This window comes from Chrysochloris asiatica, unplaced genomic scaffold (genome assembly GCF_000296735.1).
Source record: "Chrysochloris asiatica unplaced genomic scaffold, ChrAsi1.0 scaffold00006, whole genome shotgun sequence".
Taxonomy (NCBI): Eukaryota; Metazoa; Chordata; class Mammalia; order Afrosoricida; family Chrysochloridae; genus Chrysochloris; species Chrysochloris asiatica.
In genome coordinates this window covers 2679745-2702455 of record NW_006408524.1, presented here as the reverse complement: position 1 = coordinate 2702455, position 22711 = coordinate 2679745, and the positions used below count along the sequence as shown (strand labels likewise).

The window sequence follows — 22711 nt, the reverse complement described above, 5'->3', positions numbered from 1 at the left end:
TGCTAAAGCAAATGGAAGAAATGAGGAGGTCCAAGAGCTGAACAGAAAATTTCAAAGATCAGCTCGAGAAGATAAAGCCAAATATTACAACGATGTGTGCAAACATCTGGAATCAGAAAACCAAAAAGGAAGAATATGCTCAGCATTTGTCAAGCTGGGGCAACTGAAGAAAAAAATTCAAACCTTGACTTTCATTATTGAAATATTTTCTGGGCAAATTATAACACACTTGTACACACATGCATTTCTATAGACACACTCATACATATATACATATGTACACACACTTGAAAACATGTATGAACATAATCATGGACATGTGTGCCTGTATACATGTGCACACATATCCACACACATATAGGCACTTATACAGATATTTAAACAATCACAACACTGCAAAAAAAACATGTGGAGACCATATATAACTGAACTTTATAAATACCAGAGAATTTGTCTCTTGATCATACTCTCCAGAAGGCAGCTGGTGAGTGCCTAACAATATACCAACAGATATTCATCAACTTAATACAAATATGACACCACAATGCCTCAAAAGCAACAGACAACCTCTGTTCACATAAAATAACAAGACAGTAGCTCAAACAATTAAGAGACAGAGCTAGAAAATGTTTTTAAGGAAAAAGAAGTACTAGAACTACCTAAAAAAGAATTCAGAAGAATGGTATTTAGGTCTTGATGTGGTGCTGTAGGATAAGCACTGGACCGCAGGGTCAGTGGTTCAAACTCATCAGTTGGGATGGGTAAGGCTGTAGGTAACTTCTGTTGGTACAAGTGCATCCTAGCATTCTTTCCACACATCACTAGACCAACCTCACAGACTCATTGAGGGTTTGAGATAAAGACCTTAGACATCTGTTGACTTATTCCTCCAAATGTAAGTGAAACCAATGCCAAGGGAGATGGTACCCACCCAGGGCCTCACACTGGCTCCCCTGGGCAAGGTGGCATCATTTAAAGAGTGGGCCAGCAATAGGTCAGACAAATAAAAGGAAAAATTCCAGAGGAATGGGCTCCAGAAGGAAAAGTTTGAACGGCAGCATTAAACTCCATCTTATATGCAACTTCTTGTTGTTAAGCGCTGTTGAGTTGGTTCCGACTGATAGCAACATTGTATAGGGTTTCCAAGGAGCGGCTGGTGAATTTGAACCACTGATATCATGGTTCAAACCGACCTCTCACTCCAGTGCATTATCCTGAAGTGCCACTCCTTGTGATCTACTGCTAGCCCCAAACAACTTACAGCCTCCTCCCTAGGACAGCTCTTTGGAGATTTGAATCTGTGGCCCAGCCCTGCCTGCCTCCTCTCCCAGACTTACCTTCATTTTCCATGTTGATCCTGATTTAGCAAGCCCCCACTGGCCTCCCTGCCTCCTACTTACTGAATCTGCCTCCTCTGTCCCCAACCCCACCCCAAGGTTGAGCTGCACTCGTACCCTGCTAGCCTATACAGCTTCAGAATGTGTAGCAACCATGGCCTTGAACTTGCACTACTGTGGTCCAAGTATGCATTTGCCTGTTCTACATTCACTGAGGCCCTGGCCCAACCCCTCTGCCATCAAGACAGGAACTTATACCTCACCTTCCCCTACAATCTGTATTTGTGTGTGCTATTCCTGTGCCTGTAGAATTCCTTTTTTCCAAACCTCTGCACCCACTCAGGGAAATCCTACCTATTCTCAAAGTCTGACTCATCAGCCTATCCAGACTTCACTCACTTCCTGAGTGGCAACTGTTCATCGGGCGTGGGCCAGCAGAAGACGACGATGTGGCCATGTCCTGGCTGGAAACCCCTGCCCTCCTGAGCCCTCCCTCATGGCTGGTTGTACGACTTCATCAGCATCTCACACAGGCCTTCCCACAGGTACCACTACCTCTGTTCACTGCTGGGCATATGCTGGTGCCGTTGTTAAGAGCCAGTGAGTCAGTTCCAACCCATAGCAACCCTGTACAGAGTCTCTGAGGAGCAGCTGGTGAATGTCGACTTTGTGGTGTAGCGCTGTGAGATAGTGCCCTCTCACAACTGACTCGACGGCATTTAACAACAACAACCCTGGCTTGGAGGAGAGTCATCCATGTTCTGGCATCTCGCCACAACAGCCATGGGAGCCTAAGTGAGAGGGGAAACTGGCTGTAGGTGTGGCCACCTGAGCAAGTTGTTAAGTGCCATCGAATTGGTTCCAACCCATAGCGACCCTGTATAAGGTTTTTAAGTTGCTGCTGCTAAGCTTGAACCGCTGACCTTGCAGTTCCAACAACTTTGCAGTCCAGCACATTAACCCACAGCACCACATCAGGACTTGCATAGGTCACACATAATCTTTCACACCTCTCTTATGGTGCACCTGAATCCCCCGCTGTAAAATAGAGCATGGGAGCACGGGGGTGAGTGCCTGACCTCCTCTAACTTCACCAGAGAGAAGAACCAAACTCAACAACATCAGCGTAGGGCCAGTTCTGCCAGAGCTAAGGTTAGACCGATCTACACCCTCTAACCTTCGTACCGATTCTGCCGCCAGCCACCCCTTCCAAAGCATGCCCTTCTCAGCCCAGGTGTGATCATTCAGGACAATGGCCACACAGAACTCAAGAGACAACATTCACAATCATGGGGTTTATTGGGGAAGTTAACAGGTTATAATTTAGGATTGGAAGTGCTCGGGAAACAGTTCTTAGGTCAGGACAGCCTTTTCCCAGCCATGCCTACTAACAGGACTCTCTCTGGCCCTTGGTCTGGCCTCTGCCCTGCCTGGGCAATTGTTCAAAGATCTTGTAGGGTTGCTGACAATTGCCCAGAGGGTACTCTCCTCCACTCTAAGCCTCAGCCCAACGTCACTCTGCTCTTAACAACCAAAACAATCTAAAGCCACCAAGTGTCAGGTAGGAGGGACCATGGCAGGCTCCCAGTCCATGTGGCCAGCATGAGTCACATGACTCCAGAGAGGCCACCTGTCAGAGGTTCCTGTCTTAGTTCTGTAGTGTGGCTGTAACAGAAATGCCACGAGCCTTTGACAAACAGAAATTCACTCTCTCATAGATTAGAATGTAAGAATTCCAAAGTCGGAGTGCTGGCTCTGGAGAGCAGTTCTGGTCTCCTTTCAGCATCTGTAGACCCAGCATTCCTTGAAGATCTTCATGTATCTTGGCATCAATCTTTCCCTGAATCGAGGAGTTTCATGGAGTCCTGGGGTGGCATTGTGGGCTAATGCACTGGACTACAAAGTCGGTTTGAACCACCAGCTGTCCCTTGAGAACCCTATACAGGGTTGTTATGGGTCAGAACCAACACAACAGCACTTAACAACAAGGAGCTTCATTGTGCAGGGATTCCTTTGGACAAACTCCACTCTGGGCTCTTTCTTTCTTGCTGGTAACTAGGTTGCTCTGAGCTGCCTGCCTATTTGATCTCTTTTATATTTCAAATGAGATTGACGCAAGATACAACCTCCTGTACAACCTGTAGACTGTACCTGACCTCACTAATATCACAGACGTGGGGATTTACAACACTGTGGTGCTGTGGTTAATGCACAGGATTGCAAAGTCACCTAGAACTGCAAGGTCGGTGGTTCGAGCTCACCAGTTGCTCCTTGGACACCCTATACAAGGTCGCTCTGGGTTAGAACCTACTCAACGACACTTAACAACAACTGCCAAACTGAGAATCTAGACCCAGCCAAGTTGACATAAAACCTTGACTCTCATAGTTCCTGAGACCCCAACCCGGGCCCCTACAGGATAAAAGAGTGTGTGTTGCAGGCTCACCTTGTTTATAGATCTCAGTGAGACTCCATGCAGTGCACTGTGTTCCTTAAGTGGCTTTTCCCCTTTGTTTTGGGGAAATTGGCTTTATAGGATTTCCTTTAAATAATCTATGGCCCTGAGGCACCCATCTGGCTAGGGAGCCTGCTCAGTACTGACAAAGGAGCATGTGGACTGGCTTATAAAAGTCCTAGAGCCCAGAGGCTCCTGGTGGGAGTCGAGAACATCTGTTTTCAAAAGGGTAAGCACTTCCCCTAAGGCATGGAACTTCTGTGCAACCACCCCTCCCAGATCTCACCTGTGTCTCTTATCTGCTTCCTTCCTGGTTCTGACAATTGTTCTGATCTACTCCCCTGAACTCTCTCATCCATGCCATGGAATTGTGTCACAGGACCAGTGAGAGCAAGCAAGGTCTGGCATCTGCCTCTTGGGCAGTCGGAAGGTGCTCTTTCCCCGACTTGGGTGGCTCTTTCCCCGACTTGGGTGGCTGGGGAGGAGAGAGAAAAGGGGCCGACTGGTCTGAAGTGAAGGTAATCACGCGAGCACGAGTGTGTAGTTGGTATTTCCTAACCTAGACCCAGGGCACTGGGGATGAGAGTGCGCATTTCAGTTGCTGGTGGCTAGGACGGAGACTGGGAAGGTGAGAACTGCATTCGTGCTGATCCTTCTCTCAGAGAATTAGCGATGAAGAGATTCACTCAACATGCCCCCAGTTTAGCACACACAACATGCTCAGTTGAAGCTGCAGCTATTAGAGGTGCCCTGGCCTGGCACAAATGCCACACAGGACAGGTCTCAGGAGGACCTTTAAAATCCAGGTAGGTAGTCTGCCATGGACGAACACAGCCATCACCTACTCTGGCATCTCGGAGGTCTCAGCATGCAGGGTCCCTTGCAGTGGACCCAGAATGGAAAGCCCCTCCCTGTGAGGTCCCCATCCTTCATCTCTGCCCAGTGAGTTTCCACCCATCACACGAGGCTCAGCCTGGTGTTTCTGTCTCCAGGAAGCCTGAAGTGCCCTGGCAAAAGTACCTGAAGTTCAGTGCCACCTCTCTGCAGTAGGAACCCCTCTGCCTTTCTGGAAATCATATGTCCATGTTGCTGAAACCCCTTCAAGATCACCCCCAATGAACCAGGGCTCTTTTTGGCCCCTTGTTAAGAGTGCAAGTTGAAAGTCAGAATGCCAGCCATACCCAGTCATCAACCTTTTTACCTTTGCAAGTAATATGGCTTCTCTGTGCCTCCATTTCCCATATGAACAATGGGTGGTGGGAAGGATTCAGTAAGCAAGAGTTGACGATCCTTTATTTGAAATTTCAGGAGTAGGACGGATATCAGAATTAAGGAATTTAGACTTGGTAAAGGTTACATGTTATGGATGTCATATAGACCCACAGTAGAGGGCGAGGCAACACCACCCCACGTCTACAACCTAACACATGAAGATTTCTTCAGGGTGTTCACATGAGGTTAGACAGCTATGGGGTTTGAAATCCAGGAATTTCCGGAAAAGTTTCAGGTTTCAGAACTTCTTGGCTAACATGATTGCAGATACAGCGCTGCTGGCTTATAATTCACGTAGAGAGGCTAGCCATTTTAAGAAGACACAAATAACGTGGCTATTATTACTGGTGTTGATCTCTTCATTTTTAAATAGAAAGTGCTAAGTAGATGTTTCCTGAGTGACTGAGTTAAGCCCCCTGTGTTCTAGAATAACAGACAAGCAGCAGGCAGCATTGGTGTTGGGGTGCTCCTGTCCATTCCTGTGAGCCAAGCACTGGGCCTGAGGGTGAAAACGTGGGAGTCTGTTCGCCACTCAAGACAAGATGAGGACTCTGGAACACTCTAAATAAGAGACACTGCGGTCCCACAACCAGGGAGGCCCAGAGCTGAGCGGAGACCTCGCCTCTACCTCGAGCACTGTTGGGTGGATCCTCACTGCATCATAAGCAGAGGCAACCTCCCAACACAGCATAGGTGCCATGGCCCTAGGGGCTAAGGTGGTCCAGAAAGAGTTCTTGGGGCCCCAGGAACTATCTCCCTATAGGGTGGTGACACCACTCAAGGAAGATGAAGAAGAGGGGTACTTGCTTGTCTTTGCATACTTTGGTATGTCTGAGAGTGGGCGAGCCTCCAGGGCCATCAGGGATGAGCCAAGGGCAGTGTCTACCCATTTTCACCGAGGGACATGTTGACTCCCCTAAGCCTCCCAGACAAGAGGTTTTGGCCACAGAGCAGAGTTTAGAACCCCTGAGCAAAGTTAGCCTCAGGACTAATGCCTGTGCTAGGTCCTGGGGGGCGAGAACCTCCACACCCTCCATGCACAACTGTCCAGCTCCCAGGCTCTGGGGGATTCAGAGGTATGTCCACTCTGCTTTGACACTCATTTTCTTACAAACATACACTCAGGTCCAAGGAAGCGAATCAGTGAACGGTTCAGCTAAAAGCAATGGGTGATTCAGAGACCTACCTGCTGGGAAAATCTGCTCCAACAATCAGTCTACTTCACACGCTGCTATATGGAGCCCACCTGGTTACCATTATTCCAGAAGCAATTCCGATTTAATTCCAATAAATAAAAGCACTATGCTTACCGTGGCTAGCTCGTCAAACTTCCCGAAGAGCTCATTCAGGAGTTTCACCAGCTCCTGAGCCGTGCACTGGGATGCCAGCCCCGTGAAGCCCACAATGTCCGCAAACAGAATGCTGTCGAGAGAAATGGGGTGCTGGTCTGTCCCCCAACAAACAGAAACTACCCACCTAATTGTTATTGTAAAGCAGTATAGATGTTTCCATCCACAAATGTCCTCAAAATAAACAACCCCTTTAAAGCAAGCTGAAATGAAGGGTTCATTGTTCTATTTTACAGGTGAGAAGACTGAGGCTCAGAGATGCCCAGAGACTTCCTCTTGGCCACAGAGGAAACAGATATGGGATCCATTCAGAGACACTGTGGACCCACAACCCACTTGGCAGTGAAGTCTCTTGCTTCCCTCTTCCCAGTGACTCTGCGTCAGAGGGGGACCAGCAGCATGTGAGCAGTATGATTGGTTTTAAGAGGTGTCTGGGCCCCTCTCTGCTACCTTCTTCCCCGCCCACCAGCTGAGGGAGGGTCCTGGGAGCAAGGCACTGAGTAGGGCTTAACAGAGCCTCAAATGGAGAGGAAGGGGCTAAGTGCTGCCATTACTGTAAGGAGGAGGCTGCCCACCTCAGTGTGCTGAGGATGGAAACACGCTTCTCTGTTTTGAAGCTTACACATATTTAAGTATGGCACCAAGAGTTAAGCAGTTGGCTACTAACCAAAAGATGGGACGTTTCAATCCACCCAGAAGTGTCTGGTGGAAATGCAGATCGCAGCCACTGAAAACCCTATGGGCACAGGCAGCTCTAGTCTGACACAAAAGGGGTTGGCATGAATCAAATTCAACTGCAACCCTTCGTGTCTGTTCTATTTTCCACAGACTATGGGATTAGCCTAAGTAATACTGTGTCCACAACTCCATTCTTCAGAGACACTTAGACTCTATGAAGAACTCTGCCTTTGTAGTTTATATCGTTTCCTTTTCTCATAAAAGTAAAGCACCCTCAGTACAGAACACTTGAGAAGTCAATAAAAAAAAAAAAAAAAAACATAGGATTTTGTCCTTGAAATTCTATACCTTTAAAGCACGTCTTAACATGTGGTAGACCAATCCCCAATCATATTCAGTCCCTTTCAGAGTATTCTCGGATCTTTCTCTAACGTTGGGACTTCCTGAACCTAGACCACCTCCCACAATCTCTATATAAAGTCTACAATGAAGTCAAGGGGATAAAAAAAGGGTCATACTTGCCTACAACAAAAGGGATCACCAAGTGGGTGCCCTCTGTCACCTGCTACACCAGGCTAGCTAGACATTTCTATGAACGTGCCCATCTTTCTTATCTTGCTTGCCCCTCATCATCCCATCTCAACCTAGCAGATAGCATGAAGCCAATCCCAGGCCAGGCATTAGAAGCTCAAGGCTCTGTGTGATCCCATGGGTCCAAAGTCCTCAGTTAGGAAGTCGCAACAGGATTTTGAGGGTACCCCGGCTCTGGTAACATAGTGATTATGGATTAGGCTGCGCACCGTAAGGTCAGCAGTTCGAAACTACCAGCTGTTCCATGGGAGAAAGAAGAGGCTTTCTGCTCCCATAAAGATTTGCAGCCTTGGAACCCCTGTACAGGGTTGCTATAGTCGGAACCAACTCCACAGCTCATAACAACAATAACAGGCTTGAATCAAGGGTCCCTGGTGGTGCTGTGGGTAACAGCCAGGCTATTAACCAAAAGGCTGGTAATTCAAAACCATCACCGCTCAACTGAAGAAAAGGCCTGGTGATCTGCTTCTTTCAAGATTATTGTTGTATTGTTAGATGCTGTTAGGTTGGCTCCAGCTCATAGCAGCCCCATGCACGGCCACATAAAGCACTGCCTGGCCCCGCATCATTGGCATAATGGTCATGTTTGAGACCACTGTTGCCGTCACCATGTCCACCCATCTCACTGGGGGTCTTTCTCTGCTTCACTGACCCTCCATTCCACCAACCATTTCTTTACCAGAGACTCATCCCTCCTGACTACATGTTCAAAGTATGAGTGGTACGAAGTCGTGCCATCCTCGCTTCGAAGGAGCATTCTGAGTGGACTTCTTTCAACACAAAATTGTTGGTTCTGGAAGTCCATGGTAAATTTTCAAAATTTTTCATCAATACCATAATTAAAATGGACCAGTTCTCCTAAGGTCTTTCTTATTCAGTGTTCAGCTTTCACATGAACATGAGGCAATCGAAAATACCAAGGCTTGGGTCAGGTATCAAAGTGACATCTTTGCTCTTTCACACAGCAGATTTTTCCAGTGCAATAATTTATTGGCCTTCTTAACTGCTGCTTCCATGCACATTTATTGTGGATCCAAGTAAAATGAAACTTTTGACAATTTCCTTTTTTTTCTCCATTTACTATGGTGTTGTTTATTGGTCTAGTTGTTAGGGTTTCCGTTTTCTTTACATTGACTTGTAATCCACTCTGAAGGCTGTATTCCTTGATATTCTTCAGCAAGTGTCTCAAGTCTGCTTCGCTTTCAGCAAGCAAGGTTGTCATCTGCTTATCAAAGGTTGTTAATGAGCCTTCTTCCAATTCTGATGCCATGTTTTTCTTCATATAGTCCAGATTCTCAGATTATTTACTCAGCACACAAACAAAATAAGTATGGCGAAAGGATATCACCCTAGTGCACACCTCTCCTGATTTTAAACCATGCACCATCCCTCTGTTCCGTCCAGATGACGGCCTCTTGGTCTATGCACAGGTCCCTCATGAGCACAATTAAATGTTCTTGAATTCCAATTCTTCACCAAGTTATCCATAATTTGTTATGGTTCACATAATCAAGTGCCTTTGAATAGTCACTAAAACACAGGTGAAGATCTTTCTGATATTCTCTGCTTTTAGTCAAAAACCATCTGATGCCAGCAATAACATCCCTTGTTTCATGTCCTCTTCTGAGTCTAACTTGCGTTTCTGGCAGTTCCTTGTCGATGTGCTTCTATAACCTTTTAAAAACTATCTTCAGCAAAATTTTACTTGCATATAATAATAACGATGATACTGTTCAATAATTTCCACATTCTGTTGGGTCACTTATCTTTTTATCTCTTGGTATATGTACAGGTTCAAATCACAAGAAGCAATGTATTACAAGACAGATCTTGAAATGTTCTTTTTAACGATGCATGTAACATCATTCCTCAATGTGTTACTTCCCGGCATAGTAAACCAATCCCTGTCCATTTCTGTTTACTAATGCCTACGATATTGAACTTTACGTATTCCATTTCATTTTGATGACTCCCAACTTTCCTAAATTCAAATTTAGTGCATTCAACATTTCAATTAAGCTGTCTCTTTGAAATCTAGCTATGCTGTTTCTTCTTAATTTTGAGTCATGCCCCATCAGCAAATGAAGGTCCCGAAAGTTTTGCTCCATTCACGTCATTAAGGTTGACTCTAATTTGAGGAAGTTAACTCTAATTTCAATCGTATGTTGAGTGTCTTCCAACCTGAGGAGCTCATCTTCTGGCCCTGTATTAGGCAATGTTTCACTGCTCTTTATCACGTTTTCAGGGACTAATTCCTTACAAGTGGATCACCTACTCCTTCCTAGTCTAGTCTCTGGAAACTCCACTGACACCTGGCCACCATGGATGACCCTGCTGGTATGTGAAACGCTAGTGGTATAGCTTCCAGCATCCCAGCAACACACAAGCCACCACAGTACAACAAACGGACAGCGCCTCACAGCCTGGGAAACTCCATGGGGTAGTTCTAATCTGTCACACTGGGTCCCTATGAGTTAGAATTGACTCAATGGCACATGACAGCAAGCTTGTATATGCTCTCTGATTTTGTCACTGTGGACTCACATTTTCAATTCACGATCAGTTCATTTGGAGTCCTGGTCTGGCGCTGTGGGTTAACGCGCTGGACTGCAAAGTCAGTTTGAACCACAAGGTTCAAGCTCGTCAGCCGCTCCTCGGAAACCCTATTTATACAGAGTCACTATGGGTCAGAACCGACTCAACAGCACTTAACAAAGTTAATGAAGAGCAAATCAGTTTATTAACTCACGTTTCTTAAAGCTCTACTCTGAGCTCGTTACTGTGTTAGGTATTAAAGCTGAGAGGAACAGAAACACAACCTCTGGATGAGACCAGTTCTATCCAGTTATCTTCGAGTCGACTCTGACTCATGGTCACCCTATGTATTTCAGAGTAGAACTGGGTTCCACAGGATTTTCAGTCAGTCACTGAGTACCTTCACCATTTGTTTCACCCATGGTCCAGGGATTCCAAGGTGAAGCAAACAGTTAGCACGCATGACTACTGATTTAAGGTTAGAGGATGGAGTCCACCCAGAACTGCTTCAGAAAGACCATCAACTTCCAAAAAACATCAGTCACTGAAAACTTTATGGGGCATAGTCCTACGTTGACACACAGGGGTCCCACTGACTCAGAACCAACTTCATGGCAAATGGTTCTAGAGGGGCTGCGGGGACAAAAACCACCACTTAGCAGAGGGCATTCAACAGAGGTAGAAAAGATAACGACTAATTTGGCGCAGCATTTCCAAAGACTATTTTGTGGTATGTTGTGCCTGCATGGCGTCAACAGCATGCACTCAACTAGTAACCTAGAGGTTGGCAGTTTGAATAATCCATCCAGTGGCTCCCTAAAAGAAAGGCCTGGGAACTGGTTTCTGGCAGGATAATAGCCAAGAAAACCATATGGAGCACAGGTCTACTCTGTAACTCATGGGGTCATCGTAGGAGAGAAGTGACTAGGCAAAAAGCGTTGAGGATTTACATTAGAGAGAAAAAATGGCGAGACCTCCCCGAGTCACAGATTTGGGAGAAGCTAGAGGTCTTCCCAAAGACTCCTCCCAGCAATCTGAATCTCTGTAGTTGTAATGAGGAGGTGTGGTTGTCTAGGTTGCTGCTCTGACCACTGTGAGAAAGGTCACACGGGCCCAAATCACTAAGCTACTCAGCACCCAGGTCGCCCTCCTCCACACCTCTCGTCCCACAGAAAGAGTGAGCCCTTTTGTTCCTGAAGCTGTGGCAAGGCCAACTTTTCATCACTTGCAGACATAAACCTTGTTACTGAGACTTGGAAGATCAGTGAACACATGGCAAACTTTTCTGAGATTTTCTGAGCTCTAAGCATAAATGTGTAACTTTAAATGAACAGAGGTGTGATTTCAGTATGTTGCTTTTATGACACACACACCCCGCTACCCAACCCCCCACCCCGTGCCACATCTTAACTCAGATCTGCATTTTCAGTAATGCAGGATGTGGGGGTCCTACCTTCATTTTCAGAGCAGGCTTCTCCCTGACCAGGCCCCCAACCATTCAAATGACCCTCCACGCCTGCCCATGCATAGAGAGCTGTTTTGCTGCCTCAGTGACAGTTCTCAGCATGCCTCATGGCAGCTCTGCCTAGAGGATACTGTGAGGGATTGAGGGGCAGCCCCTAGCAGCTACCTCACAACCACCAGTACAGTAAGGGCAGTTCCAATGTCTATGTTCCACACAGACCCGCGGATGAATGAATGAATGAAGTCAATACTTCAGTGAATGAAGTCTGGGAATCACGGGTGTGGGAAGTCACAGAGAAGGTGAGTGTCCTACACGGATTAGGGATGAAGGGCAAAGCTGAGTGCTTTCCTTCTAGTTGGTAAAAAAAAAATCAGGCTTATTAGCATCTCTGGGAACTCATCTCCCCCACCCCTTCCTCTCCAAATAACAATCTAGCCAAATGCCTTTCTCTATCCACTGGTTTCTTAATTCCTGATGGTTCATTTAGTGCTATAAACCCATGCTAGGAAAGCTTCCGCCATTTGTGCTCTCCTGGACCACCACTTAATAAGGGAATACTTGCTCCCTGGAGCACCCCAGCTCTTCCATCTTCACAGGTCAGCATTTAGGAAGTGCCTCTCCCATATCGGGGGTCAAAGTCCAGGAAAGAGAGACTCAGCAAAAGGCACACACAGGAAAGCAATTCAGTAGAGTGCAGTGAAACAGTAATGAAAAAGCCAAAAACAGGCCTCACTAATGAGGCTAGGTCTGTGTGAAAGCTGAAGTCTACATGGGAATTGCGCATACAGGGAAGCAAAGAGAAAGGAAAAAAGGGAGGATTTGGAAGGGTGTATAAATAGCACATTCAGATAAGCTGGATGTGAAACACTCTAGAGATCTGCCAAATAACAAGAGACCCCAAAAGGGGGGAGCACACGATTTGAGCAGTGAGCAGCAGCTCACGAGGCTCCCAGGAGACAGAACCCAGCGTCTGCCAGGAAAAGCCACAGAGAGAGCTGGAGGGAAGAGTGTGGATTCCAGTTTCCAGTGACATAGCCCAGCTCACCCATTTCCAGAGGTGCGACCTGGGCAATTCACCTAATTCTTCTCTGTCAGTCCTTTCACCATGGGGGTGGGAAGAAGACTACAGGCAGTTACCAGATTACAAATACAACCTGTCGTTACAAACCAACCCTCAAAAAGCCTTTTATTTAAACATTTTGAGGTACGAATAATAGTTCATAAAAACAAACAGGTACTACTTTGTGACGCACATCAAAACATTATGATTACCATATTATTATTTTAAAGATGTTTTAGTGTATCTGGCATCTGGAAGTGTTTCTTTAATATTATTTATGCACAGAAAAGTACACTCTATACTCTATACTACAACAAGCATTGGTGTGACACTTAAGCATTGGACTGCAACCCACGAGGTCAGCAGTTCAAACCCATACAGGGTCACTAGGAGTCGGAACCAACTTAACGACACTTAACAACAAAAAAGATAGCATTTGACTAAGCATATCTAGCTGTTTTGACTTATGCATATATTTGACTTCAAGACAGGTTTAGTACTGAAACTTGTTCATAACCCGAGGCCTGCCTATAGTGCCTCTCATAGGGGTGTAGAGACATTAGAACAAATGTTTTTAATTATCTATAATTTATAAGTGCTACAACTCCTTCATTCACTAAATGGTCCATGACATATTTGTTGAGGGCTGTATGTTCTTGGGTTAGGGATTTAGCAGTGAATAAGGGGTGCGGGGAAAGAGCACATACAGAAAATTCAGAATTCCTTCAGGGTGATAAGTGAAATGTGGAGAAAAATGAAGCAGGGCAGATGGATACGGAGCACCTGTCATCTTAGCACAGATGAGTCAGGTGACTCAAGGCCTGAAAGAGGAAAGAAAGTGTGTCAACACAGGGAGAAGAGAATTCCCGGCAGAGGAAACCGCAGGGCCTCCTACTATGATTCTTTCTGGACGTGGACTTCTTCTTGCTTGATAGTCTTACTTCAGGACTCTCACCATGTCATCCCACTGCCGCTGACACACACGTTTTGTTGTAAGACATCAGCTGTTAACTATGCTGAAGACTGTTTGTCTGTGTTGAGTCCTTTCCCACTTGTTCTCTGTGGATCTCTTTCAGTTTGTGGTACATGGAATTCATTGAGCTCTTGGATGTGAAGACTAAGATATTTAATCAAATTTAGAAAGTTTCTGGCCATTATTTCTTCAACAATTCTTTCTGCCTATTTCTCACTCTCTTTCTCTCTTCTCCTTCTGTTGTTGATAAGTGTCGTCGAGTTGGTTCCAACCCATAGCTAACCTGTGTAGGTTTCCAAGGAGTGACTGGTGAGCTTGAACCACCAACCTTGCGGTTCAAACTGACTTTGCAGTCCAACGCATTAAACCACAGCGCCACACCAGAAGGCCTTCTCCTTCTAGGAATCCCTTGATGTGTGTATTGGTCCACTGGACAGTTTCCCACCGAACTCTAAGGCTCTTTTCATTTTCCTTTATTCTTTTCTTTCTAGACTAGACAATCTAAACTGATCTATCCTCAGGCTCACTGATTCTTTCTTCTGTTTGCTCAAATATGCTGCTGAGACCCTCTAGTGAACTCTTCATTTTAGTTACTGTACTTTACAACTCAACGATTTCCATTTGGTACCTTTATACTCTATTTCTTTACTAAGGAGTCCTGGTAGCATAGTGGTTACGAGTTGAGCTGCTAACCACAAGGTCAAAAGTTCGAATCTACCAGCAGCTCCACAGGAAGATAGGTGGTCTGTCTCTGTAAAGATTTATGGTCTCAGAAACCCTGTACCATGTCATTATGACCATTGTTTTAGATCTTCTCCACTTGATGAGACATTGCTCTCATGCTTTTCTTTAGTTTTTACACAGTTTCCTTTAGCTTTTTGGACATATTTAAAATAGCGGATTTATTTTTGGCTAATAAACCTCACATCTGGGCTTCCCCAAGCACACTTTCTATTCACTAATTTTTTATTATGAAAGTATGGGCCATACTTTCTCATATGCTTTTGTTTTTTCACATCTCATATTTTTGGTTGAAAACTAGACATTTAAAATGACATGATGTGTCAATTCTTGAAATCAAAGCATCCCCTTAATACAGTAGTTGAGTTTCCTGATTCTCATAAGTCTGTATTCTTCATAAGGTGGGGCCACGCAAGTCTCTCTCTGATTGGTTAACTTTAGTGGTCTCTTGAAAGCCTGGAACCAGTAAATCTCCCTGCCTTTTCAGAATACTAGGGGATGTTCTTAACATTCAGCCAGGGAGGAGACAACTCTGCCTTAACCTTCGCTCCCTACTTGTGCTGAGCATCGAGATCAGCCAGTGGGTGCATGCTTGCGGCCTCCTAAGGTATTTCCCGAGCATGTGCACATACATGCTCAGTGTTCTGTTGTTGTTGTTAAGTGCTGTTGAGTCCATTCCGACTCATAACAACCCTGTATAGGGTTTCTGAGGAGTGGCTTGTGGCTTTGAAATGCCAACTTTGTGGTTAGCAGTCCAATGCTTGGGGTCCCTCAAAATCACCATCTCCCAGCAAAGAGTGCACATCTATGTAAAATATGATTCCTAAACCAGCAACAGTAATCTGTACTAGGTATGTTATACCTTAATTTATAAAAAAGAAATGCTCAATTTATAATAACACAACATTCTTTATTAATAGAAAGTTAAAAGCAAATAAGTAAATCTCAGAGACTCTTGAGCAAGCTGCTTCACTCTGGGGGCTCAGTTTTCTCACCTGTAAAATGGGAATAAAAATACCTACCTCCTAAAAAAGTTATGATAAAAGCAGGCTGAGGAACAGGAGAATACCTAGCCCAGAGGCCGGTCCCGATGAAAATAGAGCTCAGATATGAATTTGGCATGGATGCATCTATAGCCCCAAATACCCATGCGCAGTCCTGATTCCAGGGACAGAGTGCTGACTTTCTCCAGCCCATACAAGAAGCTCCAGGAACTGACCTGGGAAAATGGGAACCAGCCAGAGGCACTGCAGCCCTCACCCAGCCGGCCTCTGGCAGCACCCACTTCCCTGTAGGGAGTTGCCTCACGCAGGCTTACCTCACATTGTCATGTCTCTGGATGTAAATCTTGTGGAAAATCCTCTCCGGGGGCTTCAGAAAGTCCTCCTTCATCTCCATGGCAACATTTCGGGGCAGGAGACTCATCAGGAGCCGCTCCTGGTCAAGGAGAGAAGAGTACACCTGTCAGAGGCTGGCACCTTGGCCATTCTTGGGCAGGCCAGACCAGCTGAGGCCATCTGTCACGCTCATTGCCACAGGACCTAATCAGGTGCCACCTCACCTCCTGATGACCCAGTCAAGTCCATGGCAACCTGACAATGCTCCCCAAATCAGGTACTGAGCCCCACCTGCCCACTCTGCTCACCATAGCCCCCACAGAGACTTCCTCAGAAAAAAGACTTGTTGATAAAGAGGGAAGATACAGGGGCCTCTTACTTAGACAGCAGAGTTTTACCAAGATAGGTGAGATGTGCCAGTTTCTCTTAGACTTTGTTGTTGTCATCTGCTTTTGTTTTGTTTTGGGTTCACCAAGAGAATTGAATAAACCTTTCTGTTTTTAAAAAGAATGGGTACAACCTTGGATGATTTCCTTTACACTCTCGAAGACCTCAGTTTCCTCAAAGCCAGAATCGAGGGGGACCCTAACTCTCATATCATCTGAGGAACCCATCCCTGTCCTCAGTCCTGGCTGGTCCTGGGGGAGTCTGAAAAACAGAGTTACTGCAAACGCAGTGTGAAGACAACCCACCTCTCCAGTCCCTCTGTGACTTCCTCCCTATCCATTGCTCTGGGAAAGGAAAACAAAGAACAGAGTTTGACACAAGCACACACAGGAACTGACCCCAGGGAGCATGAGGTCAAGTCCTGGAGCCCAGGGAGCCCCTTCTCACATGTGCGTGCAAACCAAGGCCAGGCTGATGCAGGACAGGCTTTCAAGCCTGAGATGCCCACAGCAGCGGAGGAAACTCATGCAGATCGTCAAAGTGGTGACAGAGGTGAGGGCAGCTGTGAGGGACGCCCCCTTTACTTAATATTACTAAGAACACCAACTCGATGTCACCTAACAACAACAATAGCACTAAAGGTCGATGTTTTCTTTCCTCATTGAAATATACATTTGATACATTTGGGAAGTCTCCCAAGATAACTTATTTCTATATAAATTTTTGAGGAAGCAAGTCAGGTCCAGGGCTGTGTAACACCCTTGAGGGGTCAAGTCTGCACACCCCGGTGCAAGTCCTGCCTGACGCTCGCCCAGAGCCTGTGATCTGCCCCTTAGCTCCACACAGAAGTCAGACCTGTCCAGCCCTGACAGAGGAAGATGCTGCAAAAAGACCAATCTGCCTGTCCACGTCACCCTGTAAATGAGGCCATTCACACAGTGGACATCACAGCAAAGCACAGAGCCCAGTGTAGACAGCTGGGCTGCTCTGTGCCTTGCTGTCCTGGGCTGAGTGTGACAGAGGAACCATGGGGTGGGGGGGTGGGGGGGAGCTCATGTAAGTCTGTACCTAAATGTGGCTTTCAGGTACTTATGGGGGCAAGACACAATAACAGCCATCAGCCAGGGGCATACATGCACCTACACATTGCTGTACACCACAGCCTGACATACCTGCAGAGTCTGCTCCTGCCACAAGGTCAAAGATGGCTGAAAAGGTGGGAAACAGAAACAGCTGGGCAAACAGGGAAGGCTCTCTAATTAGAAGAACTTACTAGAACAAGTGCAGGCTTCACTCTCATACCTGAAAACTGCCAGTTTACCAGATTGTTGTTGTTACATGCCATCTAGTCAGTTCCGACTCATAAGATCATTGTTGTTGTTAAGTGTCGTCAAGTTGTCTCTGACTCACAAGATCACTGTTGTTGTTAAGTGCCATCGAGTTGGTTCCAACTCATAGCAATCCTGCATAGGGTTACCAAGGAGCAGCTGGTGAGATTGAACTGCCAACCTTGCAGTTCAAACCGACCTTGCAGTCTAGCACATCAACCCACGGTGCCACACCAAGACGCCACGAGATAATTAGCCACACTCTAATTTCTGTGACCCACCGAATCACTATGAGTCAGAACTCGACTCTACGGCACTTAACAATAACAACAATGGGTGAGTCGAGTTCAGACAGGGCACCCCCACCTTGGTCAAACATCAGAGGTCTTTGTCGCCTGCAGCCCCGCAGCTCTGCCCTGAAATCCATCAGAGGAAGTCTGGAGGTATAAAACACACAGTGGCACAGTGCAAAGACCTGCTTGTATTCGATGCCCGGGTTTCAATCCTGGCTCTGGACACATTAAGTAGCACCGAGTGCAATGGCAAAGACCCGATCACTTGAGACACCTTGGTTCAAATCCTGGTTCTGCCACTTTTGAACTGTGAATTTAGCTCCAGTTCAACTCCATGCCCTCTGAAATGATGACCGCAATCCCAAAGTGTTCAGAAGGCTGTTGTGACAGGCAAATCAGGAAAACATGATTCTCCTAACTCACTATGGGTTCCAGTCTCAATGAACAATGGCGGTCCTTGTTAGGGTTCTTCCTCTCCACCCAATACCTATTTCTACCTACAAATCCTCAAATTCCGAACCCAAATGAACCAAACAGAACTCTGCCATGCACTTAGTACCCCATCTCATTGCTGCTGTTTCTGCCATTATTCGTAAAATGCCCCTTTTTTGGAAATTGGTACATGGGTATGTAACTTTCCTGCAAACACATACAGTGGGCAAAATGATGAAAACTTCTTCGACATTATCAAACATCTTAAGGCGATGAGTAGCTGGGCCTGGGGGCTCAAGGCCATAGTCTCAGGGGAAGCCATGGTCAACTGGCATAACTACAGCCTACTTCAGTGAGAAGCGTCCGGGATATTAAAAGTTTATGAGAGACCACCTAAGGTGCAGCTACTGGTCTGTCTAAGTGCAGAAGAAAGAAGAGTGATGGGAACTGAAGATACTTGGAATCAATTATCCCAACATACTAATGGGCCATGTGCATATCAGTCTCCATGACCCTGCGTACTAAAGAACTAGGTGGTGCCTAGCTACCACTACCAAAGGGATTGCATTAGGAGGTCCTGCATAGGGTGGCAGAATATAAGGAACAAAAGTCAAAATTATTTTTTTTAAAAGACAGGACTTACTGGTCAGAAAGAGAGAGGAGGAACCTGAGACTATGGCCCTTGATCACCCTTTAGGTCTGGAAAGGAACTCACCCTCGTGGGCCAACTTTCAGTCAAGCAGTCAACAGGTATACAGGGGGAACAACACCACTAGAAAGGTATGCTCACCATGAATGAGGGAATGATCAATCATTCAAAATCAACAGGGCAACGTGGACCTAAGGACACAGTTGAGAAGGGATGGAAAGCTGGGTGGAATGGAAATAGGAACCACAGGGAGAAAGCGGCATATCTGTTGTTGCAGGGAGGAGATGAAACAAAGTGTGTTGTTTGTTGAATGTAAAACTGATGATCTTGTCAGTAAACCTTCATTCAATTCAAAAAAAGAAAAAAAAAAAAAAAAAAAAAGGTCCACTCTTTTCACAACCCCTGGAGCTGTGCTCACAGAGAGTCCTACCCTCCGTCGCCATACACAAGACTGGAGGAGGCTTAGGGTCTTGGTTGGTGTTCCCATCACCTCAACCTCCCTGCACAACGTGGAATTCTGACAGGCTAACTAGCAGCCAAGGAGGAACTGGAGATGCAGAAAGACACTAACTGTTCAAGGCCTATGGCAGCTAGACAAGGAACATCTGGCAGGAGAGGGAAATGGGGAGAGACTGGGCAGCCCAGACCTAGAGTTAGAGCAGAGGTCCCCTGAAGAGTTCATGTGGAACGTCTCTGTCAAGTACAGGGAAGCTGCAGAAAGATGGCTGTGAAGACTCAGTTGGCTGCCAGGAACCTTTTCCACCTCGAGACAATATAACCCCTAATCTTTACCTAGGTACATGGCCACCTAGAGTGCAAACTATACTTCCCAGTCTCCTTTGCTTCCAGATGTAGCCAGTGAGAAATGAGAGGAAATTTCAAGTGACAGTTTCTACACTCATTAAAGACATAAACTGTTCTTGCTTTCTGCATGCCATTACTGGGGATATAGGCATAACAGCTGGATCTCTACTTACCATCTTGGTCCATGAGGATGAAGACCATAGACGAGGAGCAGACTAGATGAATCGGGACTGGATAAGATCTGCCACCCCAGCTACAAAGTGCCTACGCTGGAAAGTGCACATAAGAAAGAACCTTCCTGCTCACTGAAACCACTACCACGTTAGGTATCTGTTACTTGTAACTGAACATATCCCTATTAATAAGAAAGTTACGTAGAAGAGGGAGCTAACAGGTACATGGTGTAGGGTATGTGCAGATGGGAGCCTGAAAGCCCAGCTTATTTCAAGCACCAGCTCCTGAGGCTCATGCTAGGTGGCAGGGCTATGCTCCTCCTCAATGAAATGAGACAACCAAGATGTCTCAGCACCCTTTCTCTTCCCGTTCTAGAAAAGTCCAGAATGTACCTAAAGCACAGAAAACCTTCCATTCTGCATTTCAGCTAAGACATGCCTGGGTCCCTAGGATAATGTGGATTCCTGTGAGAACACAGGTAAGCCAGGATTGCATGGGGACTCTGGAAACCCAGGACTGGTAATCCTGCACCTGGATTTGCCAATTAGTAGCACAGGATACATGTAATACAGGAGAGTTGGGTGTGAGGAGTGCACAAAAATGCACTCACCAGAGGAAGTACCAAGCCCATTTCATATATGACGTTAGCAACGTGGAATTCATTTCCAACCAACCAAGCAGGACCAGGCAATGCTTCATTCTGTTGTGCATAGAGATGCTATGAGTCGGTACTGACTGATGGCACCTACCAACAACCATTTACCTTTCCTGCAAATACAACTATGAATGTGGTGGCGCATACAGCAGGCAAAATGATGAAAATTTCTTAGATATTATCAAACATTTTATTTACATCCATGGATTTCTCGGCCTGGGAGCTAGTCTCAGGGAAGACCATGGCTGATTGGCATCACAGAGTCCACAAGGACAATGCTCTACATCCTACCTTGGTAAGTAGCATCCAGGACCTTAAAAGTTCATGAGCAGCCATCTAAGGTGCTACTGGATTTGCCAATTAGTAGCACAGGATACATGTAACACAGGAGAGTTGGGTGTGAGGAGTACACAAATATGCACTCACCCAAGCATCTTCAGTTCTCACCATGTTCATATATACTAACATCATATATGAAATGGGCTTGGTGAGAACTGAAGATGCTTGGAATCAATTAGTCTGGTGGACTAGTGGAACTTGTGAATACCAGTCTCTACAACTCTGAAGCCAGAAGAACCAGAGAGTGTCCAGGTACCACTAACAATGTCTCTGAACGGGTGGGAAAAATGTGGAACAAAGCTCAAAATGATTACTTTAAAAAAAAAAACCCGGGTTACTGGTCAGAAAGGGACTGAAGGAACCGGAGACTATGGCCCTCAGCCACGCTTCAATCTGAAAAGGAACTCAATCTCATAGCCCAATTTTCAGCCAAGCTGTAGATAGTTATGGGGAGAGGGGTGCACCAACACCAGTAAGGTATGTTCACCATGGAATAGTCAATCAAAATTAAAAGGGCAACATTTACCTAAGGGCAAAGTTGAGAAGGGACAGGATGGGAAGGTGGATGGAATGGAAAGAGGAACCACAGGGAGAAAGCTAGATAGATGACCATTGTCACATGGCGGTGATTACTGTAATCATTGAGATGAAACCAAGTATGTGATATGTTGAATGGAAAACTGATGAGCTGTGTAAACCTTCACTCAAGTCACAATAAAAAGGGTTTTTTCAAAAGAAAAAGAAAAAAGAGCATTTCAAGGTCCTGACAGTACAATACTATCCGTGATAAAATATCTTTACTCCTACTAGGAAGACCAATTAATACCACTATTATTAACGTCTTTACTCCTACTAGGAAGAACAGTTAATATCACTAGTATTCAGATTAACACACGAACAACTAAGGCCAGGGACAATGAAATTGAAGAATTCTACCAACTTCTTCAGTCTGAAATTAATCAAACATGCAATCAAGATGCACTGATAACTCTGGTCATTGGAATGGGAAGGCTGGAAACAAAGAGGAAGGGTCAGTAGTTGGAGAATATGAGGTTGGTGAGAAAAATGATGTTGGAGATCATGATAGAATTTTGCAAGACTAATGACTTCTTCATTGCAAATATATTTTCTCAGCAACATAACCTGTACTCATGGACCTCACCAGGTGAAATACAAAGAAATCAAAGTGAGTGCAGCTGTGGAAAATAACAATGGATATCTCAACATCATCAGCCAATACAAGGCCAGGGGCAGGCTGTGGAGCAGACTCATACACAAGTTCAGGCTGTAACTGAAGAAAATTAAAACAAGACCAGGAGAGCCAAAAGGTGACTTTCAACATATCCCACCAGAATGTAGAGACCATCTCATGAACTGATTTCATGAATTAGACACTAATGACCGAAGACCAGAAGAGTTGTAGACTGACATCAAGAACATCTTACATGAAGAAAGCAAAAGGTCATCATCGAAAAGACAGGAAAGAAAGAAAAGATTGGAAGTAAAGAGGACTTAAAATACTTGCTGATGAAGATCAAAGACTACATACAGCGTTTGGTATGGACTGCACCTCAATGTAAAGAAAAGGAAAATCCTCACAATTGTACCAGTAAATAGCATCATTACTAAAAGTGTAGACTTAAGTTGTCAAAGGCTTTATTTTTGCTTGAATTACAACCAACATGGAAGTTGTTGTTGTTATGTGCCGTGGAGTCGGTTCCGACTCATAGCGACCCTGTACAGGGTTTCCAAGGCTGTAAATCTTTACGGGAGCAGAAAGTCTCATCTTTCTCCCGTGGAATAGCTGGTAGTTTCGAACTGCTGACCTTGCGGTTCGCAGCCCGATTCGTAACCACT

The 22711-nt window shown here is 45.6% G+C and overlaps 1 protein-coding gene across 1 annotated transcript in view; it reads right to left on the bottom strand.

Moving 5' to 3' along the window:
• Positions 1 to 22711, bottom strand: part of ADCY1 (adenylate cyclase 1 (brain)) — a 274296-nt gene that overhangs the window by 170636 nt on the left and 80949 nt on the right. Inside the window, exons 3-4 of the mRNA XM_006832260.1 lie at positions 15775 to 15893; positions 6375 to 6486 (exon numbers count right to left, since the gene is read on the bottom strand). Coding sequence (XP_006832323.1) covers positions 6375 to 6486; positions 15775 to 15893 — 231 coding nt within the window. The remainder of the gene's footprint in view (positions 1 to 6374; positions 6487 to 15774; positions 15894 to 22711) is intronic.